This window comes from Talaromyces rugulosus, chromosome II, assembly GCF_013368755.1.
Source record: "Talaromyces rugulosus chromosome II, complete sequence".
Taxonomy (NCBI): domain Eukaryota; kingdom Fungi; phylum Ascomycota; class Eurotiomycetes; order Eurotiales; family Trichocomaceae; genus Talaromyces; species Talaromyces rugulosus.
In genome coordinates this window covers 1,176,470-1,203,520 of record NC_049562.1, presented here as the reverse complement: position 1 = coordinate 1,203,520, position 27,051 = coordinate 1,176,470, and the positions used below count along the sequence as shown (strand labels likewise).

At 51.0% G+C, this 27,051-nt stretch overlaps 8 protein-coding genes across 8 annotated transcripts; 3 read left to right on the top strand and 5 right to left on the bottom strand.

Moving 5' to 3' along the window:
* Nucleotides 1–576: 576 nt before the first annotated feature.
* Nucleotides 577–2,588, bottom strand: TRUGW13939_02869 (uncharacterized protein; the record flags this gene model as incomplete). The annotated part of the gene is made up of 2 exons (XM_035486056.1): nucleotides 577–1,991; nucleotides 2,078–2,588. 2 exons carry the CDS (start codon nucleotides 2,586–2,588, stop codon nucleotides 577–579), a joined length of 1,926 nt encoding a protein of 641 aa, XP_035341949.1.
* Nucleotides 2,589–4,450: 1,862 nt separating this feature from the next.
* TRUGW13939_02868 (uncharacterized protein) lies at nucleotides 4,451–6,657 on the bottom strand (the record flags this gene model as incomplete). The annotated part of the gene is made up of 4 exons (XM_035486055.1): nucleotides 4,451–4,512; nucleotides 4,563–5,329; nucleotides 5,392–6,080; nucleotides 6,238–6,657. 4 exons carry the CDS (start codon nucleotides 6,655–6,657, stop codon nucleotides 4,451–4,453), a joined length of 1,938 nt encoding a protein of 645 aa, XP_035341948.1.
* Nucleotides 6,658–7,244: 587 nt separating this feature from the next.
* TRUGW13939_02867 (uncharacterized protein) lies at nucleotides 7,245–10,739 on the bottom strand (the record flags this gene model as incomplete). Its single annotated transcript, XM_035486054.1, has 4 exons — nucleotides 7,245–7,783; nucleotides 7,838–8,211; nucleotides 8,264–10,290; nucleotides 10,497–10,739. The coding sequence occupies 4 exons, from the start codon at nucleotides 10,737–10,739 to the stop codon at nucleotides 7,245–7,247; spliced, it is 3,183 nt and encodes a 1,060-aa protein (XP_035341947.1).
* A 1,068-nt stretch (nucleotides 10,740–11,807) lies between these two features.
* Nucleotides 11,808–15,035, bottom strand: TRUGW13939_02866 (uncharacterized protein; the record flags this gene model as incomplete). Its single annotated transcript, XM_035486053.1, has 1 exon — nucleotides 11,808–15,035. One exon carries the CDS (start codon nucleotides 15,033–15,035, stop codon nucleotides 11,808–11,810), a length of 3,228 nt encoding a protein of 1,075 aa, XP_035341946.1.
* Nucleotides 15,036–16,054: 1,019 nt separating this feature from the next.
* On the top strand, nucleotides 16,055–17,267 carry TRUGW13939_02865 (uncharacterized protein; the record flags this gene model as incomplete). The annotated part of the gene is made up of 4 exons (XM_035486052.1): nucleotides 16,055–16,230; nucleotides 16,293–16,486; nucleotides 16,546–16,615; nucleotides 16,670–17,267. 4 exons carry the CDS (start codon nucleotides 16,055–16,057, stop codon nucleotides 17,265–17,267), a joined length of 1,038 nt encoding a protein of 345 aa, XP_035341945.1.
* A 530-nt stretch (nucleotides 17,268–17,797) lies between these two features.
* Nucleotides 17,798–20,680, bottom strand: TRUGW13939_02864 (uncharacterized protein; the record flags this gene model as incomplete). Its single annotated transcript, XM_035486051.1, has 1 exon — nucleotides 17,798–20,680. One exon carries the CDS (start codon nucleotides 20,678–20,680, stop codon nucleotides 17,798–17,800), a length of 2,883 nt encoding a protein of 960 aa, XP_035341944.1.
* Nucleotides 20,681–21,745: 1,065 nt separating this feature from the next.
* TRUGW13939_02863 (uncharacterized protein) lies at nucleotides 21,746–22,620 on the top strand (the record flags this gene model as incomplete). The annotated part of the gene is made up of 6 exons (XM_035486050.1): nucleotides 21,746–21,787; nucleotides 21,844–21,912; nucleotides 21,975–22,033; nucleotides 22,123–22,312; nucleotides 22,389–22,497; nucleotides 22,550–22,620. 6 exons carry the CDS (start codon nucleotides 21,746–21,748, stop codon nucleotides 22,618–22,620), a joined length of 540 nt encoding a protein of 179 aa, XP_035341943.1.
* A 1,426-nt stretch (nucleotides 22,621–24,046) lies between these two features.
* On the top strand, nucleotides 24,047–26,976 carry TRUGW13939_02862 (uncharacterized protein; the record flags this gene model as incomplete). The annotated part of the gene is made up of 5 exons (XM_035486049.1): nucleotides 24,047–24,176; nucleotides 24,237–24,317; nucleotides 24,375–24,440; nucleotides 24,494–24,741; nucleotides 24,790–26,976. 5 exons carry the CDS (start codon nucleotides 24,047–24,049, stop codon nucleotides 26,974–26,976), a joined length of 2,712 nt encoding a protein of 903 aa, XP_035341942.1.
* Between the last annotated feature and the right edge of the window lie 75 nt (nucleotides 26,977–27,051).

Genomic DNA, 27,051 nt, shown 5'->3' with positions numbered 1-27,051 from the left:
CTTCCATCGGGGACCGTGAGGTGAGTTGACGGTGGTTTGACTCGTGAGGGCTGGAGACTCGCGGGCAGAGACCGAGACCCGTGGAAAGCGTGTGAAGAGAAGTGTTTGAGCTGCTGCCTCCGACGCTGTCGACCCAACGCTCAAATTAATCGCGAAGTCACGTGATGCGTCTAGAAACTTGACGTAGCTTATGAAAGGAAATTTTTTTAAAAAGAGAATAAATATTTTGATTTGTTTCTTTTTCTCGCTAATGGATATAATGAATTGACTTTTCAACTCTAAATTCGCTCATCAATACACTTTTCATAAGAATATAACATAGCCTGACAACAATATAGCCGACCTCACCAACGCTAAAAAGGTATTTTGCAGTATTAAAAAAAAAAGGCCAAAAAAAGGCAAGGCATTCGTTCAATGTGTCGTCCCATGCAGTCATCGAAAATATGTCAAACGCTCAAGATGCAACTTTCACGCCATCAATGCATGCTAGGAGATGGTGAGGTAACAATAACTGAAAACCCAAAAAAAAAAAAAAGAAAATCAGGTTCGAACCAGAATAACCGAGGTGAAGACCGGTCACTTCTTGAACATGTAGTGACCGTAGATACCTCCGACCTCGCCGACTGTAACAGGGATTTTTCTCATCCCCCACCACCGAGCGCCCATCTTCCACCAGCGCGAGCCATCGTCTGCAACTACAACGTCTGTCTTCACTGGCTCTCGGACATACCAACCGCGTCGGCCAATCTCTCTTATAACCCATCCATTGGATCTCGTGGATTTTGTTCGATCGCGAAGAGGCGTTATGAGTTTTTCGCTCAACTCGATGACGGCTAGTGGCATGCTGCGGGGTGAAACGAGAACGCATTTATTGGAGTTGAATAGAGTCGGTAGTGTTATTTGCGGAACCCTGCTCAAATCGAGGTAGTGAAGGGCTGGTGGCTGCCACGTTTGGTCAACATTGCCATCGACGTCAGCACCAGCTTCTGACTGTTGGACGGGAGGCACAAAGAAAGAGTTCAAGTCGTTGATAGATAGATCTGCTCCACTCAGGCCCAGTTCCTCCAAATGTTTCGTCAAGGGAAGTAGTAGAGGTGCATGCTCGGATGTGACCCGTGCACCATTCAAGTTCAGAGACTTGAGAGACGATGGAAGGTTCGGCAACAAAGCAGTCACGTCTTCCTCCTCGAGAAGTCGGTAACGAGACGGATCAGTCATGAGGTTGAGGTAGACCAGAGACTCGGTAACGGCAGGGTGCGTGGTCAAGAATTTTATAACCTGGGGTCCCGACAGCCGCGTGCACTTGGAGAGATTCAAATGAGTCAATTGAGCAGTATCTGACAGAGAGAACAGTGCGGTTTCTGTAATCTGAGTATGCCCAAGGTCCAAGTGGGTCAGATTGACGAGTCGTGGGAGGAGTGTTTGAAAAACAGCGGGAGAAAGCCCGCTACATTCATGTAGGGACAGCCTCTTCAGCCGCGGGAAGTATGCTGGAATGTCGGTGGATATCTTGAAAGCTTCCAGGAAGCCCGTCGAGAAGGCTTGCGAGGAGCAGCCACAGAGATCGACCGCTCGCAGGTTAGGCAAGCCCCCAAATATCTTGCTAACCACGGCACTGTTGATATCAGTCTCGACATGCTCTTGTAGCAAGACCTCCATTAGGTCTGGGAATAAGTCTAGACACTGTAAAAGCGTCTTGGCGGTCAGGTTCTGAATCTCGGCATTCATCTGCCGCGTACGGCCGAGACCGATAGAGGTGAAGTGAGAAAAGTCAAGGCGACGGACAATGGTGCCTAGCGCTGGGTAGTTGACGACGTGCTTTAGCAGTTTAGAGAAGATGACAGAGTGGGGAACGGTGATGTTGCGATATAGCACACTCAGGGTTGCCGAGTGCAGGGTGCGAGAAGTCAAGAGGCATGAAATGAGGTCAATGTTGCGAGGTGTGTAGCCATTTGGCGGCAGCTCGACTTCCAAGTAGGATATGATTTGGACTGGAAGCTCAAATGTTAGTAAACAAGCTGGACATATATATATATATATATATAGCTGTGGGGGAAACTAGAAGTAGAAAACATACTGAGCACTTCGACGGGCAATTCTTCAATAGAAAGCCGGGGCTTCTTGGCCTTTTGTTCCGGCAGAGGTTCTCCGAGAGCTGGACGTCCATCGCTTGTGTCCCATACCCACTCGCTGGACGAGCTCACAGCACCTAGACGGCGCAGGTCGCTATAGCTCCTGCTCAATTTGCGGCCTCGAAGACGAATCTGTTTCCAGCCCAGAAAGCCACCACAGGGACAGCAAAAGTCGGGCATGTGCTCGACAGCAGCAGTCATCCCGGTGGTGTGCTTACTGCCAGGCTGTTGTTGTTGTTGGAGTGTTGTTGGTGGATGACTGACGACAAAGGTTTGAGCTATTCCGTCGACGTCCTCTTTGACGGAGCCGAATGAACCCCGCCGGACGCTATCAGATCTGGAATGCGATCTCGAAGGCGACTCGGATGAATCTCTGGAGAGATCTTCTCGTATTGTTCTGACTGGAATACGAGGGCTCTGGTTTTCTGGCGCGACTGAAGTTGTTGGGCCGCCCATGGTGGTCGCCACCCAGACGGGGAAGTCTCTTTATATACCGAAACAACTAGTGCTGGACACCAGACAAGGAGGGGGATAGTTGGTTCCACCAGAAGGAAGGGGAAAAAATAATGAAAAAATAAAAAAAAATGCCCCGGACTCGACGGATCAAATCACAAAAAGAGAAGGACAACGAGAGGGGGCGACGAGGGATGTTAGTTGCAGAAAGGCGAGAAGTTGTTAGTCACAGTTTTGTTTTTAGATGGAGCCCAGCAGGCGGCGGCGCGGCTGCCGTCGGGGCGCGTATCGGAAATACGGCACGTCGTATTTAATCATTGATATGCTTCTGTACGTAGATACCCATTCCACAAAACTCTGGCTCAGCACATGTGGGTGTGCGCGGGCCGGGATAACAGCGCCATGGCATGGGTAAAGTATGTCTAAAGACGTTCTCATTATTGCATGCTGGTGTAGTAATCCACAATACCTGTCGCAGTGTTTTTACTCCATACGTATTTTCAGATGGAGTGTAAATTACGATACACGTATGATATTAGCCTCGTGGCAACCCAGCAAGCCTGCATGCGGCAAACGACAGCTCAAGTCAATAATGATAATAATGATAATAGCATAAATAATAATAATACCATAGTAATTATTTCCCATTGCTAATGGAAACCCCGTCACAGCCAACAACAGCCCTTAGTTCATTAAGAAGCGAATGGTGTAATGCGGCGTGCCATCGTGGTCATCTCCCAAGGTGCATTTTCCATGACATAATCGAAACACCCACCTGGTCCACAAAAATGGTTGTCAGGGCCGGCCCTTGCGACATTCTCCCGCCGTTTTCGTTATCCTCGCTGCTGCTGCAACAGTAACAAAACAGAGCGAGTCATGTCGCTACATACAGAGGACATGACGACATAAAGAGTGCTCTATGAGTCTATACACAACAGATACAGAAAGAATCAAAAAAGAAAAGAAAAGAAGGATCAGCGGCCCCACCTGCCGCGGCTGTTCGGCCAGTCACAGCGCCGCATCCGCTACCCCAGACTCACGATGCAAGTACCTACTAATATAGTATGTACAGTACAGAGTATATACGCAGTACATGTACTACATATAATACACAGCACTATTACAGCAGGCTACTACCAGCAAGCTTCGAAGCTGCAAGCCCAGATCATCCGATCATCCCGTCGACTGCTGTGTTTTACCTAATAGTCACTGCTCTCATTCGCCTGTTCCTCGACCCAACATACAATAAAAAATCTTAACTGGAAAGTTAATACCTACTAGTATGTAGTACTACTACTAAGTAGTACTAACTAATAAATATTGCTAGTACTACGTGGGACCGATGGGTCCCTCTCTCTCTCGTCTCGGCTCTGGTGGCCAATCAACCCCTGTCTGCTGATCTCTTTTTTGACTAATTTTTACCCCGGATTCTCGACCCAGTGCCCGCTTGTTCGCCGGAATTCATACTTCCTAATTGGTGATTTTTTCCATTAATTTTTTCACATCAGCTGACAGCCTGGCATTTGCCAAAATCTTGGAACTAGAAGTAGAATCAGTGCTAGCTTGTCTCGGGACCTTACAGTAGACTGGATCACGCGGTCACTTTACTGCTAATTGACTTGTTAACTAGCTCACCGTTAGTATTACTAATGAGCTATTGATTATATAGGTATTGTCATACGATCACGTGGATATTTTTTTCACCTACACGTCATCCGTGTTGTTAAGAGCTTTTGCCGGCCAGCCGGTCGGATATGCGTCATACCACAGCAGTGTAAATAAAATAATAAATTACAATCAAAACAAATCCATTGATATACGGAAAAACATATACATGCTCCCCCAATTCTTTCCAGATAACTAACTCACTTGGCCGTTGATCGGCCACGCTTTGCGTTTTCCTTGCAGTCGGTGCAGTACCATTTCACTGACAAAATTAGCACAACTCATAGTCAAATAGTACAAACACTCGCTTACCATTTCTGCCAGGAGGCTTCGTGAGTCCCACGCACGAAAGGTGGAACCATTCTGTCGGACACGAATCATTGTCGCATGCCACCATCTCTCCGAAACTGACCTGGTTGCAATAGCAGTACCGCGGTTCGCTTTCATCCTCCTCATCGTCGCCTTCGTGCGACGATTCTTCGTCGCGAGTGGCTGTCGGTCGAGGTTTGTATGTCGTAGACACGCTTACGCTTTTCTTGTGCCCGCGTTTCGGCGCCGATTCTGCGTTGTTGCGAGACGACCGGCCTCGTGTCTGGGATTCGGGAAACGTAGAGACGATAGGGGTCGACGTCTTGGACGATCGGCCCTTGGTTTGAGCAGCTGCAGGAATTACCGGAGACATTTGTTCGCTTCCATTACTGCCGTCTAGCAGCTTTGTCTCTACGCGCTCGCCCTTGTCTGTCGCCGTATTGAGCTTGGTGTCCGGGTTCTCTCTTTCGACCTCGAGTTGACGAATGGCAGCGCCAGAAGGCACAGGAGGTGTTGCCTCTTTAATCGAACTTTCTCGTGGGAAATTCGCCTTGGCATCCACAGGTTTACCGTTATTGTTACTGCGGCTAGATGCAGAGGGAGGTCGCTGTCGAGAACTAGCTTGCGCTGCAGGCTGTTGAGCTCTCGAAGACTGTGGTCGGTTATTGGTAGTAGGACCAGGACTCGGAGCACTCCTTGGCGGGTTGAAGGTGCCAACAACAGGCGACGAGACCAAAGGCGAGTCTGCGGTTGACGTAACCGTGTTGTTTCTGCAGCAGCAAAACAAGAATCAGCAAGGATTGATCTATAGTAAAATACATTCTGAACGTACCTTTTGCGGCCCGCCGTGGAAACAGCATTTGGCGCGCGCACTCTCTTCTTGACTTCGGTATTCAAGCTGTCCTTGGAAACTGCTCGTCCGTTGTTTGTGACAGCGCTAACAGACCTTTCCATCGCCGTGCCACCAGCAAGTACGGGAGTCGGTTTCTCTACAACCTTCCTCCGCTTAGGCGCCGATGTAGGCATGCCCGAGTCTGCATTGTCACCGGCATTGGCACGGGCCTTAGCCGCACCGCCCTTGCGATGATTCACAGTGCGAATATCATCGGAATCAAGGTCCGCATGGTTTCTCCGCTGCTTGCGAGACGGTTCCCGTCTTGCATCGCCTCGGTGAGTTACACCTTCCGACTCGTGCAAAGCCTGAACGAAATGTGAAGCACTGGATGCTGCCTCTCTCCGGGGACGTTCGTTTGCTGTTGTTACAGGCTTGCTAGCGGTCCGATTGGTGTAGGCCCAGTGAGTAAGGCTACCCAGCCTGGCCTCTTCACTCACTTCTCCAGAGATGTAGGGGAAAACTGTCTTGAGGCGGAAGAGCTGATGGTCGAGCTCGTCGTTGGCATTTGTAATCACGTGGTTCTTTTCGTCGGCCGTCATCATCAAGTCGGTTAAAGAGCGTCTGATTCGATCAAAAAGCAGCCTTCGGTGTCTACTCTCTTGCGATTCGGTATTTTGCGGGTCATCCTGTCGGCCATGTCTCTCGTTAGTGGTCAGATATTCAGATTCAAAGAGAACAGAGAAAAAACCAAAACCAAGACAAATTCAATGAGAATAGAAAATGCAATAAGAAATCAAATGTATTCAAATAATAACTTCGTGAAAATCGGCATGGCTAGCTCACCTGAGAAACACCATACTCCCTCACAACCCCGTCCACGATCGGAGCAGGATTAGGTGGGTAAGGAACCGGCCTCGATTCCGAAGCCGTCAAGAGTAGCTGGTGTAAATTCTCCTCCAATGCCCACGCCTTTGCATCAACCTCCTTCAGAAGCGAATTATGACGGCGAAACTCGCGCGGGAGAGCCGTGATGGTATCGGTGAAATGAGTGAGCGCAGGGTAAAGACCGTGGGGGACAGCAGCAGACGATGATGCTACTTGAGGAGAATCGGCGGTAGACGACTGTCCATAGAACTGGAACGAGCGGGCAACCGTCTTGGACGTGCGAGATGGGTTTGTGCGAGTTTGGCGAGCCATGTTACGACTGCTCGACACTTGCGAGAGAGCGCTGCCAGCGGCGGTCGCAGCGTTGTTGGCAGCCATGGGCGCGCCGATGGAAAGTAAATGAAGGCGCGGACGCGACGCGCAAAGGGCAAACTGGGGGTGATTTCAGAACTTGCTGTACAAACGGAGAGGGAGACAATAATGGAAGTGAAAGTGCGTCAGGCTTCTCGCAGCTTCAGATGAAGAGCACGTATGGGCGCGAGAGAAACCACAGCTGGGACTCCCAATCCGATTAGGAAGGCGGTAGGCTGGGCGGCCGGAACGGACGCAATGGTGGAGAAATACCGGAACGTGACAAAATTACACCTTCTCTACGCAGAGAATTTAATGCATACTCGTCACGGCCGGTAACATTTGAACTCGTCTCTACAATTCTTTGTATTTAAAAAAACGAAGCGGAGCCAACTATAGTAAACGTAAAAGGAAATATGCGATTGTTATCATAGAACTATGCGGCCAGACAAAGTGAAAACACACAAATGAAATTATAATAAAAATTTTACACAGGATAATAACATGTCAGCCCAAGTATCCTTGGCTGACATCTCTACCTATACGGCGCATTCTATAAGCCGATTGGAATTGTATCACACATTATACACGGAAGTGTCATGTTGTCAACATGTTCACTCGCCCTTGAGACGCTCTTGGTGAACGGTGAAAGCATCGTTGAGCAAATCTTGTTCCTCCTTCAAGTGACTGCCCTTGAGACCAGTGGCGACAGAAGCGCTAGGGGAACGGCCAGCATACAGCACGTGGCGGCGGTTGTGGTGTTCAGTAGCGTTAAGCAGAGTCTCGATACGGGGCTGCACAAAGCTCCAAGCACCAGCGTTGAGAGGCTCCTCCTGGGCCCAGACGATGTCCTTGGCGTTAGGGTAGCTGTCCAGGTTCTCCTTGAGTTGGGCCCATGGGAAGGGGTTGAGTTGCTCGATACGGGTGATGGCGGTGTTGCGAATGCCCTGGCTATCACGGTACTTGGTAAGAGCACCGTAGACTTGACCGGAGCACATGACGACACGCTCGATCTTCTCCGGCTCATCAATGGCGGTGCCATGGGCGTCATCCGGGATGATCCAGCGGAAGTGAGAGTCACCCGTGAACTCTTCGAGTTCTGAACGAGCAAGAGGATGACGCAACAGGGATTTCGAGAAGAAGATGATAAGTGCTATTAGACAGCCGGGTTAGTAAAGAAAATGGTGTGGGAAACATGTCAACTCACGTTTACGGAACTGGCGGTTGATCTGACGGCGAAGAATGTGGAACAAGTTAGATGGTGAGGTCATGCACACAATCTGCATGTTACAGTCTTGATGTTGGCGGTCTAGCTTGTCGGGAGATGGGAAGATACGTGGTTCTTCGTTGCTCAATTGCAACCAACGCTCCATACGTCCAGAGGAGTGTTCAGGACCCTGGCCGTCGTAACCGTGAGGGAGCGACACAACCAGACCAGAACGCTGAAGCCACTTCACTTCACCAGAGGCAATGAACTGGTCAATGATACACTGTGCGTTGTTGGCAAAGTCACCAAATTGAGCCTCCCACATGACGAGAGCATTAGGGGAGGTCAAAGAGTAACCGTACTCAAACCCGAGCCTGAACGAAAATCAGCATCAACTATTCAAAATGGAAAAAAACAAAAACTTACACACCGAACTCGCTCAATGACGAGTTAGAAATCACAAATGTGCCTTGGTCGGGATCAATGTGCTGCAAGGGAGTGTATGTAGCCTCGCTTTCCTGGTCGTGGAGAACGGCGTGACGCTGAGAGAAAGTACCACGCTCAACATCCTGTCCAGAAACACGGACATGGTGGCCCTCCTTGACCAGGGAACCAAATGCGAGAGCCTCGGCAGTGGCCCAGTCAATACCCTGACCTTCATCAACGCTCTTCTTTCTGTTACCCAAGATACGCTTCAGGTTGCGGTGGACGTTGAAGCCCTCTGGGGCTCCTCCGATCTTGTCACCGATGCTCTTCAGCGTCTCCGCCTCGACACCAGTGGGCAAGTGAGGCAAGACTTCAGTAGCAAGCTCCTTGGGGCTCTTGAAGCCGTTCCATGCAGAAGTCAACCATTCCTTACCGGTGGGCTGGTAGTCCTTGCTGCGATCGAAGCTGTCGTTCAACATGCCCCAGACCCACTTCTTGTGCTCATCGATGTCTTCCTTGGTGAATGTACCCTCGGAGATGAGTTTCTCGACATAGGTATCAAGCTGGCTCTTCTGAGAGGCGATGTGCTTGTACATCAAAGGTTGGGTAAACGAGGGCTGGTCAGTCTCGTTGTGACCTTGCTTACGGTAGCAAACAATATCCACAACGACGTCACGCTTGAACTCAGCGCGCCAGTCAGCAGCGACTTGGCAAACATGGTTGACGGCCTCCACATCGTCAGCATTGACGTGGAACACAGGAGCGTCGATAGCCTTGGCAATGTCAGAGCAGTAAGGCGTGGAACGAGCGAAACGAGGATCAGTGGTGAAGCCAATCTGGTTGTTGACCACGATGTGAACAGTACCACCAGTTGAGTAAGCGGGAAGGGCGTGGAAACCCATGGTTTCGTAAACAATACCCTGGGCCGCGAAAGCAGCGTCACCGTGCAACAAAACTCCCATGGCGGTATCGTAATCCTTCTCATCTTTGTTGTAGTGTTGGATAGCGCGGGTCTTTCCAAGAACGACAGGGTCTTCGGCTTCCAGATGCGAAGGGTTGGCAACAAGTGACAGTTGGACACGCTTTCCGGAAGGCGTGGGGCGCTCAAAGTTCATACCGAGATGGTACTTGACATCACCAGAACCTTCGTCTGAGGGCTCGGTAGTACCAGAGAACTCGCTGAAGATGGACTCATTGGGCTTGCGCACAACGTTGGAAAGCACGTTCAGCCGACCACGATGAGGCATACCAATGACAATGTCCTTGACGCCGTAGTCAACACTTCGGTCGATGAGAGCCTTCATACCAGGGACCAAAGTTTCACATCCCTCAAGACCGAAACGCTTGTCGTTGGGGAACTTGGTGGCCGAGAAGGATTCGAAGCTAGAACTCCAAATAAGACGGTCAAGAATGCGACGCTTCTCGTCCACAGAATATTTGTATGGCTGAGGAATCTCAAAGCGGTCACGGATCCAGTCACATGGTTTTCGGTCAGGGATATGGATGTATTCGACACCGTAGGAGCCGCTGTAGATCTTTTCACACGCGGCAATGATCTCCCGCAGAGTCATCTTCTTTCGGGTTTCTGTTTCAAAGCGGGGCAAGATACCGGGTCCCAGGGAGAACTCCTGGTCGAGGTCCTTTTCAGTGAATCCGTAGTGGTCTAGTTCGAGCTCCTTGGGACGGTGGTAGCCAAACGCCTCTGCGTCGCCACGGATGCCGAGAGGGTCAATCTTTGCTTTGTGGTGGCCACGAGCTTGGTAGGCGCGAACAAGAAGCTGGACTTTCAGATGGTTTGTCAAATCGTGGCCAGCGACGGCCATGTGCTGTGGGACGCCACCGACAGGTGTGGGAACGATAGTGGGAGGGGGCTGGAAAGCCTGAGAAATGGGCATGTTGCCGTCTTCCATGTTCTTGAAATACGTCTGCCACGAAATGTGCACGCTCGAGGGGTCGCTGCGCCAGGCAAGATACATCTCGTCGATGTAGTTGGCGGTGTTTCCTTGGAGGAAGGAATCGTTGGAGTCCTAGACAATTACAAGTCGCCATCAGCGCATCAAAGCGCAGGCGACATTGCCAGTCAGTTGAAATCCGGTGTATTGTATGTTTCTAAGCTTTTTGTTTTTATTTCTTGTTTTTTTCCTCTTTCATGAAGCGCGCTCGAATACGCATGAAGCAAACACGCTCGCTTCAATTCGCTCTTTCTCAAAACTAGGGGAAATGTTGAGCTTACCACCCCTTGGGATGTTTCCTCAGCGCTTTGCGCATATTCTCTCCGGCCAGCGGCGGCGCGATCAATAACGGCGAGTGGTTTCCGGCCAGTGAGTTGGAAATTTGATCGAGCGCCAGCAGTGGCCACGGCGCGTTTCGACGAAGTAGTCGCAAGAGTGTAGGATCTGCGGCAGGCCGAGCAAGCAGTGCTGCTACGCAGCAGACTGCTGCCAGTCGCCTTCTTCAAAGCGGTAGCCCTGAGCATAGTTTTTGTTTTTGCTTGTTTTCGAAGCCTTTTAAACGAAGAATCCAGGCATGTACACCGAAGGACTCAGTTTGCGAACGGACACGCGGCAAGCTCGATTCGGGGAAAAGGAAAAGAAGAGCGGAGAAATTCTGGCACCCGCGTTGAAAGAGTGAGGCCAGACACCAATTAATTGAAGAAGCCAAAAAGAAAAAAAGGCGAGCGTAGCAGGAGAGACGGCGAGGTCGTCGTCGGTGGTGGTGGTAGGGAAAAGAGAGAAAACGGAGTACGCCGGAGAAAAAGGGAAGCCGGGATGATGTCGTAGCTGGCTTTTCGGCTATGGCATGCCGCACGGGAGCCTTCCGCGCCTCCCCTGTATTGACTGTGTTTGCATCTTACGGAGCTTGCTCTACATACTATTTATTGCCTGTCCTTACTCTTACCGCGTATTATTCTGGATTTACTATTGCTCTGTCTCTCAAAAACACGCATCGCCATCCAAAAACACACCTTGTGAGTCATTAAAAACCTGCTGGCTGCAACACTGGGGGGCAAATGCGGCTTTTTTGGGTATTCCGCACTCTGCGATTGGCTGCTGCTGTTGTACTAGGAGTCACTGCAACACCCACTCAGAGCAGTCTGTTTCGACCCTGTTGACTTGTCTGCTGCCTGAATGTTGTTTCTTTTTTTCCAGCCGACCAGTCTCGTCAGACACCAGTTGACGTGTCGGGAATTGTGCGGTTTGGAGTAGAGAGGATGGGTGGGATGGGTGACATCAGGTATATACATTACTATGTGCGAGACTATGTAGGCCTCTGGCTTGGATATGTACTATATGTACAGCAAAAGAGAAAGAAATAAGAAATAAAACATGCCGTGTATCAAAAAGCAAAAGCAGAAAACCCCCAAGCAAGACAACAATAGTTAGTGCAATATCACAATGAATGTCGCATGTGCAGTTTCGTCCACTCGTACAAATCGTTAACCGAATACCGCTCGAACTCACTTCTCTTCTAAAGGGGAAAAAAGTAATGAGCCGTCGAGATGTTGATATTATGGCGGTCGTCTAAGGAACGTCGCGGAGACAGCTCAAATTCGGCTGCCCTCAAGAACCTCGCGCTGGTAGACTTCCATTTCGCCGCTGTCGCCTGTCCGGCGGCGCTCTAGAACCCACTTGGGGGATCCGTCCTCCACTGTCTCTTGTTTATAGCTGATGCTGGCTGAACTGCTCGCTCTGCTATGAGAGGGCTTCGGGGTTGTCCCCAGTGCGTCCTCTCCTGAAGCGTCGTGTTCGGGATCGGCCGATAGACCAGATACCATTGTTGGGCTTCCAGGGGAACTGTGCTCTTCCGACGAAGGGAAACTGTCCGTCTCAGCACCCGCGGAGTAGTCGGCTAGGTGCGACGGAAACTCTGTGCCGGAATTCAAGTCCACGGGGCTGTCTTCGGGAATACTCATAAAACTCGCTCGATTCGAATGCCCATATGGACCACCCTGGGGAGAAAGGCTGCCAGCACTGCTCCGTAGACTGCCATTGCTGCCACCAAAAGCACCGCGGCGGAGCCTCATCAGTGCCTCAAAGGAGATATCATCGTCAAGATTACCAAAGTCAACTAACTGGGCCAAGCCTGGGTTGGGCAAGGGGTTGGGCTGCCCGTGAGTCGTGAGGGATACGATTGAATTGCGCGTGCTCCATTCGCTCCGCTCCGTGATGGGCGTCAAACTAGGTCCATGAAAGTTCGCTCCGCCGCTATGACTACGGTTGATACCTCCAGCCCCTGGGCCAAAGTATCCGCCATAGGTGAGTTGGGAGTCGCAATTCTCATCATCACGTGCGTAGAACCCAAATTCTTCGCCGTAAAACCCTTCGTCGTCATTCTCTAAAGCGTCGGCATTTGCTTCAGCGATTATGAGGTCATCATCAAAGGCATCATCGTCATCGTAGTTGAAGTCGTCAACCGCATCTTCAGCCCCCATGGTGTGGCTGAGTCGACTGTCATCCGAGATTAACCCCGGATGCGAGTCTGCATTCTGTGAGATGCTTTCTTGGCCAACCGAGGTTTCACTGAGGCTTATATTGCGGTGAAGAAGATGATCGGCTGCAGCTTCATCGGCGACCCGAGCTAGAGCACTATGAAAGGCTTCCAGATTATGTTCAGATAGTACTCCGCCTGGGGGCTTCTTCGGCCCATCTCCGCCGGGAAAGGTGGCGGCTGCTTCGTTTTGGATATCCCATGACTCCGGGCGAAACTCGCTCGCCAGGCTGGGGACTTGTCTGAGATGCGTAGCTTTGCTAGCTGTAGAATCCATGGATTGCCGGGGAGGCTCTGCGTCAGGCTCATTTTGAGCTGTGATTGGGATTACTGTGCCTGGATAAAACTTGCGTTCGTAGAGCTCGCCATTCTCATCATCAAAAATCGATTCGTCAAATGCTCCCTCGTTTGCATCAACTGTCGGGAAGTCATCAATATCAATGTCTCCATCGTTAAAATATATATCATCCTCGTCCTCGTCGTATTGCTGGGGTTCTTTCGTCTCGGCTTGGGGAACTGGTCTTGGTCGTGGTTCGGGCTCCGCTGGGGCAACATGTTCGAATGTCGCGTCCTTCTCGGTTTCACCTTCTTCATCCCCATAGTCCGACAATGAACGGCTGCTTTCAAGATGAGGAGATGCACTAGCATCAACGGGATTAATGACAATTTCAGGTACAGCGCCAGCGGTAGTGTTGAGCGTATTTTTATATGGATTCATCGGACTGATTGGACTGGCAGCAATGGGAGGCAGGACTGGGACGAAAAGGGGATTAGGAGTCTTCACAACCCCGGCAAACCCACTGAATTGATCGTCGTAGTCTGCGTCGGTGTTGACCCCTGGAATCCTTTCTTCAAAGAAGCTGTCGTCTTCCAGGGCATCATAGTCGAAATCATCCTCATCAAAGTCACTATAACTGGATCGGCTCTGCCGACCACTTTCCTTGCGTGCAGCTTCTTTCTCCTTGTGCTTTTCTTCCAAGAGCTTCTCTTGAGTAGAGGATTCGACACCACCCATGTCGAAGCTAAATCTCGAGGCGTCACTCTTGAGACGCATCGGAACTTGTCGCGAAGACTCCGCGGATTTCCGAGAGTTTGATGCTCGTTTTGATGGCACCTGCTCGGACACTTCGGCGCTGGGCTCGATAGACTGGTCATTGTTCTCCGGGATGCTGAATGGTAACTTTCGAGCAAATGCTGGCAAATCCGATGAATCGCGTTCGTTCAGATGAGCTTCAGTCAGCAGGGAAGACTGTAAATAGCCCTTGTTTTCGACTTGCAGAACTTTGCGGTCCTCCGAGAAATGTTCTTTGAAGACCGGAGAATACTCGCTGTGGCGCTTATGCTGCTCAGATTTGTCCTTCGATTGATCCTCCTCTTTTATCGTATCTTGGACATTAGTGGCACCTGGTGCATTACGACGGGGCCGTGGTGCTGAAAAGTCATGCACGATACTGCCGCGAATTCTGGGATCGTAATCGTCCGGAATCGCGGGGACGCCATTTTGACCACTAAAATTGCTGTCCTCTTGACGCGAATGAGCTATTTGAGAGGATCTCCGATGTGCTAGGAGCGAGATGGGATTGAGCCGATGTAGCTTGGTCCTTCTACCCAGCTTTTGCTGGGTCGGTTCTGCTGATTGCTCGCTATCTTGTCGACTTTGCGTACTTTTATAATCTTTCAACGAGGCGCCACCAACAAATCCCGATGTTCCATTGACATTGGTGTTGATTAGCAAACTCTTCCCTGTGGCCTCGCTGCGCGAGGTGGTCTTGCTATCGTCAGTCTGTGGGTTTGTTGTTGCCGCATTTTGCTTGAATCCTAAGCGCCAGCTCCCATTTGCCTTGGAGGGATGATTCGTCTGGATCTGATCCAGATTTACGGCATGTTCTTGTGACGGACTCTCCTGCGCAAAATTGACGTCTTCCGGGCATGAATGGAGCCGCACGAGATTTTCCAATGACGGCGACGGTGCTCTGAGGTTGCTCAGCGAATGTTGCGGGGTCAGCCCAAACGCTAGCGATTTTTCATCGCTAATATCCCCAGTCTTTTCGAAGAAAGAGGGCACCAACGGTAGAGGCTCGGGCGGACCGGTGGTGGTTGTTGATGATGTTGTTGACTCGACGATAGTATCGCCCAAGGTCGTTGAAGGAGGCAGACCTGGCAGCTGGGGCGGTGCATCAGCAAAGGCACTGGGCGACAACCCCAGGGGCGATTCTGATCCAGGAGCCGGGCTGGTTCGACGGTGATCCCGACGCCAATACGAGAAAACGGTGGAGGGTGGCATGCTCTCGCTCGGCCTGGTTTGTTCCCTTTTGGGTGTGCTGTGTAAGCCGGGGACGACGCTTTGTCACACCTCTCAGGATATTCGTTGATCAAGTGTCATTATTGGCATCGGCGACTGGGGGAGGCCTTGCTGGGAGTCGAAGGTTCGGATTATTCTCGACCACGTTGTGTCGATGACTCGTCGATGCACAATCCCACACGTGTCGGGTTCGTCGCATGAAACGAGCGATCGGAGGGCCGTATACTGCCGGGCAACGATAAAATGTCAAGCGTCTGGGTGGTAGTAGGCGTGTATGCTAGACGATAAAGTAGCCGACAAGAAAAACGAATATGAATATAGCAGCGATGTGTCCGCAAACGGGTATCGCAGGGCTGCTGGAGGGGAATCGAGGTTGTTGTTCTTAGATCGGCAAGATCAGCCAAGACATGGCGGAAGACATCATGGAGCTCTGCTAAATTTAGCAGTGCGCGCCAAGGAATCTATAACGTGCATGACGATATCGAAACTGTGATATCCAACATAGATCGCGATGGTCGATTTTAAGTTGGTTGCAGATATATGGTTCGTTTAGGCTTGAATTGAAGGTCCTAATCAAAAACCTTTGTCCATATTCATCCTAGGTCTGATCTGAAACGGATACTATGTTTGCGTCACCTCGGGAGAATGAAACCGTCAGAACCCAGCCCAATCTTGAAAGAGACTAGTTCGTATGGCAGAAATCTCTAGTCAATGTAGTCATATGTTATTGAGTAACACAAGGCCGAAGTGGCATTTTATGAGCGTCAATAGAGACGGCGGAGTCGACACCGGACTCTTCGGCGGGATTAACGGCGGAGTTAAGTGAACTTGAATTTCAGCGCCAAAACATTTCCTGATTCGGTAATTTTAAAACAGACCTGATTTATCTATAAAAGCAGTGTTTTTCTCTATAGATGCGTCTTTGCAGAGAGTCACAAATTAAAAATCTTGTTTTTTATAAACCCCCCTAGGTATCTATCTCATTACGACTTGACAACAACATGTCTAGCAACAAGCTTCATCAGCTCGGCAAAAATGGCCCTCTTGTCCCATCCCTCGGCTTTGGCCTGATGGGCATGTCTACAGCTCATTATGGAGCAATTCCCGGAGACGAGGAACGCTTCGCACTACTGGATCGCGCAGTCGAGATTGGCGCAACGTTCTGGGACACTGCCGAGTGAGATTATTGCTTCTCCTTCTCGTACAATAATAACATCTCATCTAATCCTCTGTTAAAAGTCTATACGGTGACAATGAGGAACTGCTTGGCAAATGGTTCCGACGCACCGGCAAAAGAGACCAGATTTTCCTTGCAACAAAGTTTGGATATGTCTCCCACAGCAAAACTTACGGAACCGACAGCTCGGCGGCATACTGCAAGGAAGCGTGTGCAAAGAGTCTGGAAACACTAGGTGTTGACCAAATTGACTTGTGTAAGTTTGCTTGAGAACGCTTTGAAAAAGCTTAAGCCTGAAATTGATTGTGATCTTAGACTATCTGCACAGTGCCAACCCGGAAACACCAATCGAAGAGACCATGCGAGCCTTAGTTGAGCTTCAAAAGTACGTGTCCAGCTGTCACAGCACTACAGCATACTAACAGCGCTGTTCATCTAGGGAAGGCAAAATCAAGCACATTGGCCTATCCATGATCTCGTCCAGCACGCTCCGCCGAGCATGCAAGATTGGCACCGTGGCCGCCGTACAAACAGAATACTCTATATTCTCCCGCGAAATCGAAGGCAGCGCAGGCACCGACCTGCTAGCAACCTGCCGCGAACTCGGCATTGCTGTAGTCGTCGCAACGCCGCTAGGTCGAGGCTTGATTACCGATGCCTTTCGCAAAGGTGAAGCAATCACCCCGGGTGTCCCGGATTCTCGCAAAGCTGCTTTCCCGCGCTTCTCGGAAGAGAACACACCGACAAACACGGCTACTGTGGATCAATTCAAGAGCTTTGCGAACAAGAAGGGGTGTACGGTAGCTCAGCTTGCTCTTGCATGGCTACTCAAGCGAGGTGATGATATCTTTCCGATCCCTGGGACCAAGCGGATTAGGTATCTGGAAGAGAACTGGGCGGCGCAGCGTGTTTTGCTTTCTGATGCGGATGAGGCGGAAATTGATGCGTTTCTTGAGTCTGCTATTATTGCTGGGCCTTCTGTTCCACCGCAGTTTGCGTCTTTTATTTTCAAGGATACCAAGGAGGAGACTGCTTAGGGTTGTCGGTTGATTATCCTTCTTTCAATATTACTCGTGATGTCTCTTGCTGCCTTCAATGTTAGCCCTAGTATTGGACTATGAATGAGACATTATTGACCTATGCAGCTTTGAAACAAAGATACAAGTTCAATGTTATGGAATACATTTAATAACTAATTAGACAAACCGAAAATCCCCGCTAGCTTCGTTTATTATGCTAAGTCAATCTCTACTAAATATACACATGAAACAATTGAATGGAAATATGCAAAGATTGTGGAACAGATCCCCCACCCAGCCGAATCGCTCGACGCTATACACAAGTTCTTCCTGTTGGCATGCCTGTCTAGTGCCAAACATGAACATGGGGTTGCACGTCGAGTCAGCGAATGGCTAAGCCAAATGATATTTTGAATCGCTCAAGGACGATTCGAGTAATTCAAGTGAATCGGGGCGGGGGGAACTGTGGTAGCATGCTCGAGCATAGCTTGCCAAAGTTACTTTTTATAATACTTCAGCAACCGTATAGGTCACGTTGAGCTAGCTCACTAAAGGCCAGTGACGCTCTGCCGCCACCGGTCAATGACATCTCGCTGCCGAGGGTCGACGTCCGCTGGGTTCATTTGAGCAGAACCTAGGGGAGGCAGACCGGGAGCAAAGCCGACGTTCATACCCATCTGGGCATTGGGCATGAAAGACGTATTGTAAGCATGATTTCCATGGGCTGCCTGAAGGTCATGCCCGGGTACCTGTCCAAAGCCAGCTTGGTACATCATACTGGGAGGAAGGGTGTACATGGTAGACACCCGGTTATGTTGATATGCTGTTCTCGGGTTCCAGGAAGCGTGGGCATTCTGCGTGTGATCAACCGAAGCTCCATATGCGTGTTGACTCGGATATGTTTGGAGAATATCTGCCATGCTTCTGCGGGCATTCATGTCGGCGGTGCTCTGAGTCTTTCGTATCCGCGCCTCTGCCTGCAACCGCTTTCTCCGCTGGCCCAGAGTTTCCTCTTCCTCTGCAGCAGGTTCCCGAGGCCTGGATGGCGTCTGTGTTTTCTTAGGCGCAGGCACAACCGGATCAACAGGTTCATGTAGCTTTCCAAGCTCGGTCATGATCTCGCTTTCAAACTCCGCAGAGATTATGCTTTTGGATTTGTCCAACTTCTCGGCTTTGAGACGGCGAATACGTTGGGCAAGTGTTTCCCCTTCGTTTTCACTATCGGATTCAGCAGCTGGCACACGCAGCATGGTACTGGAACGTTTATTAGGCGGTGCTTCGGGGACTTCTCCTCGTAATCGCGCACGTCGTTTACTCAACGGCTCATTTTCTTCCATATCTCGGCGCTCCATGAGACCAAGCGGCCGTTCTTCCAAAGCAGGATTCTTGCTAGCGTACAGCATAGCAAGAGGGATATCCTCGTCATCGGCTTCGTCAGCCTCGTTGGTGGCTTGTGTGTCCCAAGCAAGCGTGACTCGCTTTTGTCGTCGTTGTCGACTTTGTGCCTGGGCGACTGCATCCAGCTGCAAGAGAGTCGAGTGCAATCCATTGGGGAAGGAGGTAGCAGCTGTCCGGTTCCGTTGTTTAAGCTCATGTTTCCTCATTTGTAATTCGGCAAGAAGTGTTGTTGGACGGCCAGTATACTTTGATTCATCATACTCCTCCTCCTCTTTCCTATCAAGCTCGTCCGCACTTTCACCTTCGTCACTGGATGAATCGCTCGTAGATACGTCCGATGAATGCGAACGAGAGCGACCACTATCCGAGTGCTCGCCATGCAATGCCCTGCCTTCGTGCTCCTCCACATCGGAGTGGACTGGGCCAAGAGAACTTTGGCTGTCAAGGCCATCATGAGGTTGTAGCGTTGATCGCCGATCTTTCTTTTCGCCTAACATTCGGGATGAACGCTTCTTTTCCACCGTAGAATATACCTCTCTTCCGGCACTCCCGACAATCGGATGGTCTACAAATGCGGTGACAGGCGCACGAGCGGACGCATCCAGGATGCTCTCCAATGTATCCACCGCCGACTTATTTTTGATCTTGACATCAAGCGGAACTGCTGGCCGATCGAAGAAGGCACTGGCTCGTAGCTGCGCTGGAATTTCTGACATTCTTTTGCCCGCGGGATTATCGATCGTGTGCCCATCGTTCTTGTCTGTCGCCAAGGCGTCGTTCAATAGCTGAGTTCGACGTTTCTCGTGCTCGGAGATCTGCGGCCGTTTTGACAACTTTTGAGGAAGATTGAGGATCTTGGGAATGGGGGCGGGATAGTAAATCATATCTTGGCCGGCCTGGGGTTTGTCGAAATGTTTCGCAGTCGAGGCCCGCTTAGATTTCCTCACGGGAGGCTGATGGGAGAGGCTGGGGTCCCGCGGGTGTGGTACAAAGTGCACGCCGTCAAAGTCCAGGAAGAGATTGGTCGCTTGCTGATAAGTATCGGTTGAACGAGCAGTTAGCGGTCTGTCGGGGATCTCATCTGTTGGTTCGACCAAGCGTAATTCGCGCCTTTCAGTCCCATCTTCGGGGAGGAGCTCGGGTGTAGGCAGCTCGTAGGAGAGATGGACATTTTTGTCCTGATCCTCATGTGTCTGTACTGCATCTTCGTTCGGTTTCGGTTCCTGGATATCTTGCAAGGGCGAGGAAAGCGAGGTTGAGCGTAGACGCGAACCGGACAAAATGGAACCTCTGGGCGAGGTGAGAAAAGCGGCGGGAGAGTAGCCGCCTGAGCGGGCAGTGGAATTGAGGCCGATGATGGAATTTGAGACAGATGTGGAGGAAAACTGGCGCGACGGAGACTCGGGTCCCTGCTGGACTGATGACGAGGTCGACTCGCGTCGTTTTTGCTCCATGTCGAGTTTGCGTAGCTCCACACCGAGATCGGACGAAGTCATGCTGAGGCGCTCGGCGCTCTTTTCCAGCCTCTCGATGTTCCCTACATAAGCACCTTGTAGCGACTGTAGATCGGGAGTCGGATGGCGCAGGTCAACAGACGAGACACTGGGAGTGCGCGCCAGTGGACCCGGTGAGGCTGATGGCGGGAGTCCATTTTCAGTAGTGGTAGCAGTAGTATCAGGATGAGACACGGCGTCGACTATTGGAGCTCCGGTGGCCGGTGCGTCGTTAGGCGTGACTGTTGCCAGCGACTGCGATGGCGCCGTTATCGTGGCCGGGCTGATCAGGCTAGGATCGACGGCGGCATACTCCTCGTAGTCGTCGTCCTCGACCATTTCATAGTCGCGGGAGACGGTGCGATTGATGAGCGATGCTAGAGGAGCAACGGCGACAACAGGCTCGCCGGGGGCACTCTTCGACTCGATGGGCGGCTCCAGAGCGACCGGAGAGCCCGGCGCGTGCGAGGCATCGGAGTCGCTGGATTGGGATGCGGCGTCGTTCAAATCGTCCAGCTGGGCAACGGCGTTGTACGCCATTGGAACGGTGACAGCGGCAAGGCCATCGAGCAGCGAACCGCAGAGTCGGGGATGTTGGGATAATAACGATGGCGTTTGATGAGAAGAAGCAACAGAACAGGGAGAGGCAAACAGAACTGAGTTCTCAACCCGACGGGCAGGAGGTGGTGAGAGGAGTGAGACAAGGGAAGGACCAGCATCTTGCTGTGTTGTTCCTCCACCAACCAACCCAAGGATTATGTACTCTGAACCAGATTCTTGTTTTTTATTATTACACTACTCCGTACAGGAATGGGGGAGGGGCGTTCGGTCCGGCTAATTTTAGACAGGCATGCTACAGATTCTTCCAGGCCTTTGCCGCCTGACAGTCACTAACTATGAAGGGGCGCGAAGAGGCAGATCTCTGGTCTCGGGTCTTTGAGACAGCAAGAAGTGAAACAGGGCCGGTGCAGCTGTGGCTGTGCCTCGCTGTCATTATTGGGACCGTTGTGGGCTTTCAACTAGCTGGATCGAGCGTCTAGACCGAGTCGTTCTGGTCCTGATAGACCCTGACTATTTGATGCCAGGGGGGAGGAACCGCTTCAAAGAGCGCAGTCTGGACCTGTCTGTTTATTAGGGTATCAGAGAGACTGTCATTATTGACTGATTGCATGGCGCATTCTCATGCGGGCACATAATAATAATGATAAGAGTAAAATTGTAAAAGTGTAAAATTATAAAACTAGCTGCAGACGACCAATAGAAATGTGACCGTTGCTGATTGTCTAACCGTAATTATGGTATGGTAACCCGAATACGCGATACGTTTATGCAAGTGCTGTTTCTGCCCTGATTTGGGGCCGGAGAAAAATTTGACGGGCCAATAATAGTCACTGGGGCGAGCCAACTCGCCCTACCATAGGCCGAGTCGGCCGGGATCTAATATGCGCCCCGTACGCCTGTTTACCGTACGATTACATGTATTTTTCACGTGCTCTTCCGACGCGATAGTCGATATGTTCGCGTATACTACTATTATTATTATGACTCTGTCCATGCGGCATCTTGGCACCGCGACAATTGACGCCCATATCCCCGCCTGCGAGCATGTCGTACTATGACATTGACGCCATATTGACCGACGCGCAAGTACGTCCTCGCTGCAGCATTGAGTCGCGCAACAACAAACTTACCACGCAATCTAGAAACTGCCATGTACCTTTGAGCTGGAGGTGCCCGGCCTCGGCTTTGTCGAGGGCAATCCTGGTGAAAACGTATGGCTATCAAAAGGTTTTTTCTTTTAAGTGGCCGCCTTGTTTGACTGAAATATGGGCAGGTCAAAGCAGGAACCCAGGTGGATTTGCCATTATGGCTCGGCGAGATGCTTTCCATAGGGTAAGCGGTCTATATACATGCATATCCATCAATGATTGATAGATATACATACACAAGACAAGACAAGACAATTTACTCATCTGATGTAGGGCCCGGCTCGGTACTTCTCGTCTGGTGACGCTGGACTTGCCTTCGGCGCTTTCGGAGCGAGTCCTCAATGCTCTCAGAGCCGATCCACGGACTGTGGATTTGCGGAACTTGGCGCCTCATTTTTATAGCCTTGGAGTGAGGATTCTTGAGCTGTTTGAAGAAGAGGAGATGGGCGACGTGCTGAGCGATGTGAGTCTTCCCGCTACTTGGTGTAATAGACCATGTTGTGTTGTGTGTGTGCAGCTCTAATTAGTGAGCCCAAAAGACGTTCACGAAAAGAGCTTCCGAGGTTGCTAACCATGCTCACAATCTTCGCGGCGCCCTGGGTGATGGAGTCGAATTTCTCCGGGGATTGGACGAGACCGAGAGACAGTGTAAGCCTGCTCGCGATTCGTGCGTGGACGGTGTTTCTGACTTTGGCTCTAGTATTCCGAATTGCCCACGATAGTGCAAAGGAGATTAGGATATGGGCGGGTGAGGCCAAAAAGCCAAAATGATTCTAGTGGCATGCATTGCTTTGAGTTTTGTTGAAGGTTTTCAGTGTTGATTGCATGGATGGCGCATTGATAGGCGATGGTAGTAATGACCGATACCACTGCCCTTTATTCTACAGGTAATTTTTTATTCTTGGATACAAAAGATCATGGGCGACGATTATGAGCACTCAAATGGTACATATACTCATTCTTTCAGATCTGAGTTCGACAAAAGGCTCGTGAATAGATTAATGCTCCACGGTGTATCGATAAGAGCGAGCAGATCTATATTCTATAATGAGCAATTGATATTAATGGAGCATGATTAATAGAAGATAGATATAATTGCTCTGTACGGAGTAAGCAGAAACCAACCGATCATTACTTGTACCAAGAATGATTGGACCAATGCCATGCAGACTTGATTAACTCAGAACTCAGAAGTCAAAGTCGCAGATTGGCTCGCTCAGTCAGTGGCAGTCATGATTCATATCCCCTGGCCAATGCCGAAGCATTGAATCCCAAACAGGAAAGGGGCGGCTGTGACTGTTGGTGATAAGGAAGTGACAAGAGGGACCATTGGCCGCGTTCGCAAAAAGCAGTCCAAGTCTTTCCTAGTTGGGCCTAATGCAAGGAACTGCGGGCCCACTGCGGCTGCGGGCACAGTCCCGATTGGAGCGCCGCCGGAACGCGCTAGCGCGAACCGCGCAACTCTGTTCGCTGGGGACAAGAACGCGCGCATCGTCGCACACGCGCTGCCGCCGCTGGTTGGGCCGACGCCGTGGCAAGTGGGCCCGCCAAGCCGGCTAGCACGCTGCCCCTGCGCCCCGGGTTGCTCCTGCCTGTGCCAGCCTCCCGGCTCGCCTGGACCGTGCCTGCCTGCCCCGAAAATCTTCTCTTGAATCGTCCGATGACGAGCAATCGCGCCCTCCCTCTCTGCTTTCTCTCCTCCACCCCTCGCCCATCGCTGCCCTGTTCGCATCACTCTCGTTATCCCTTGCTTGCTCGTCTGTGTCACACATGTCCTAACTTGTTCCTTCTCGTTTGTCTTTCTCCCTCTCGCTCTCTACAACGCACCCCGCATTGGCAGCTCGACGCCCAGGTGGTTTGCTCGCACAGCCGCTCAGGCAGCCCAGCCCCTACCTCACTCCCTCACTGCCCCATCAATCAATCAATTGAAATCATTCCAACACCATCCACTCGCTCAACCATTCATTCAATCAATTGTACTGTACCGAGTACTGTACCACTATTTGCTTGGGCCTTATTGCACCCCCCTCGCAGCCGCCACCCTTTTTGGTCCACCAGCAGACCTTGTGTGTCAGGCCATCCGCTGCCTCTGATTCGTCTCAATATCTCCGAACTGTGCTGCTTCCCTGGATGGAAGGCCCGCCCCTCGCCAGAACTTAATTGGCAACTCCGTATTTAATGTGCTGCGCCGTCCAACATGTCTTTTCTCGATCCAAGACAGCCCGTGACTCCGGGCCCTTCCTCTTCTCCTTTGCAATCTCCCTTTCTCCAACGGACTCGCGGAGTTTCTCCCACGAGGCGCACTTCCTCTAGGAGACTATCTTCTCGTGAGCATGCCTTGTTTCCTTTTTGTGTGTACGGATTATCCTAATTGACCTGTGATCTAGGCACAAGCGACCGTGTTCCCACCCTTCCACGGTCGTCATCAAGGAAAATTTCGCGAAGTAATCCTCCACATGTCAATAACGGTAAGTCATGTGCGCAAACAATTTGACTATTCTATGAGTACTGACTGGCCTCCGTAGATATTGCGAAGTCGCAAATCTCAAATATGAATTCACGTCCTCAAACTCCCACTCGACGAGATTCTGGTAGGCTCATTTCTGCCGGTATCGAGAGATCCTGTCTAATGACATATATACAGGTAGCACAGACACTGGAATCACACTAGTCAACCCTACATCCGCCATCCTTCAAGGTTTGATCAAAGAGCAGCGGGCGAGCCGCGGATCTCGAAAGGTTGCCTCCGATATGACTGACAGCGTTGTCCACACCACCCCTCCCTCGCAGTCGCATGAAGACTCACCTTCCGAAAAACAACGGCGACTTGGCAACGCCTTGTCGGCCGGGATCAGACAACCGCGGGATATGGGAATCCGCGAAATGGACCAGGTTCGTACTGGCGCATCAATGGCAGAATCTGCGCTAACTGTGCTGTAGTATGTGTCCAGGATAAACAAACTAAACTTTGACCTGAAACTCGACATATTTCACCGTACTCAACAAATGGGGGTCCTGGAGAAGAAACTGCAGCGCATGCAATCAATGGAACAGGAGCTGGAAAGAATGCATGACATTGAGGATGAGCTGGACGAACTTAGAGAGGTCGAACAAACCAACGATCGACTGCGCGAGGCTAACGAGCAATTGCAATCCGAACTCGACAAAAGAGACCAAGCCATTAGTGAGGCTGTCGACATGATCTGTCAGTTGGAATCCAAGGTGGACGAGTTACAAGCCGGTCGTTCCCTCCCACCTTCATTGACTGCGACACCCCAGTTGAGGAACGGATTGGGTCTGTCCACGCCAGAACTCACAGAGGCAAGTACTCCAAAAGCAGAACTGCTAGTTGATATACCGGATCGCACATCGTCGCGAAGAGGAACCCGTCGCCGAGCACGAAAAATGCCATCTTTCCTACATGACGCGAACAAGAGTAATGCCGCCCTCCGAAGCTTATATTTGACCGATGAAAACAAATCCACAAGATCCGTCAGTGCATCAACTATGACCACCACGGCTGACTCGACCGCGGAGCCACCATCTCCCAGGTTGAGCATCCTCAGCGAATGCAGTTACTTCAACCCGCAAGACCTTCAGCCAAATAATAGCGAACGGATTTCGTCCGAGCAATTGAACCCATTGGGTGTTGCTGCTGAAGATAATTCTAGCATGTTGTTAGACATTAGCCATTCTAACGACCAACGTGCCAGTGATGTCGCCGACTGGGTTCAACCCCAAGCGGCCTCAAGCGGTTCTCTTCGTCGTAGTAGAACCCGTGCCCTCTCCGACGTTTCCAGGAGCACACAAGTACCACACGCCACTCTGGGAGATCCATTCCAGCCTGGGCATCTTTCCAAATCCTTCCATGCTGAAAGCCCCATACACCTTTTCGGGGGAAGACTACCACCCACTCCAGACACGATGAGCACATTCCGTTTTGGAGGCGGGAGCGGATCGAACGCCAGTTTTTCCATGGAAAAACCAGGGACTAACCATGCAATGCCGGGTACGCCATCCTCGATCCACCTGCGTCTAGGTCGACCACGTTCGGCTGGCGAGATGGCCACCCGGCCTGGTACTGGGGTCAGCGGCGTTTCGGATGGAATCGATACCACCATGAGTGTCGACACGCAGCAGGAACTAGCGGGAGGAAGTCATCATAATGCATCCGGTCTATTCCATTCGTTCAATCACTACGGCAGAGGCTCTTACAAAGCTACTCGACTGCTGGGACCCGGCAGCCCGAGCAACCCGAGGTTGAGCTGCTACGGTGGCGATCTCCTATTCAACGGAGAGGGTGTCGAAGATATCGTTTCAGTAGCGCATGAGGACCATTTTCCGGCTGAATTGGCGGCGTCCCCGCCATTATCTCCACAGGAATGGCTTGAAGCGGCAAAGACGGAGGACCCATTGGAGAAGGCAGCCCCCGAGCGAGAATCAAATGCAACAAAACACATTGCTGAATCTTACGAACTGGATCAAACTGACTTGGCTGATGCCAACGATGCCAATACCGAGGACCCTCCTCTTCCCCGAAACACCCCGCTTCGTCTTCGAGCTTGGGCTGACGACGCCCAAACTGTTGCTGAAGCCCAACCGCGTAGGCGTTTATCGCTTCGTCCTAAATTTCTCAGTCGAAATCGTCAGGCAGAGCCGCGATCTGACCCAGTCGCCCTTAATCCAGAATCATCGCCAGTTCCACCTAAAACAACCCTTTTGACAATTCCCAAACACAGACGAGCTGGTTCGGGACCAGTATCCGTACCTGAAGATTTGTCAAGACTGGGAACCCCAGAGGTGTCTCGAACAAACCCTCGTCCTCTACCAAAGTCTCTTGCAGAACTACGACCAAGCACAGCTTCACGACCAGCAACATCCGACAGCTCAGAGCAGCGGCGGAAAGGGTCTTCCTTTTTGGGTTGGATGAAAGGTTCATCCAACAAGGAATCTGAATTACCTGCCGGAAATATGTTGCTTCCACGCAGTGCGACCGAGAGACCAAAGTCGACGGTTAGCGCGGATAGTCGTGCCCTCGATGTTTGTATGGCCTATGGCGATGCATCCAACAAGGTAGATGATGAGCCTGGCTGGCGAGCTCGAAGACGCTCTCGGAGGCTGGCATGAAATCTGCCAACACGCCCTTATAATATTAGACAAAACATTTCCTATGCCGCATGATACCCCTACTGTTTTTGTATT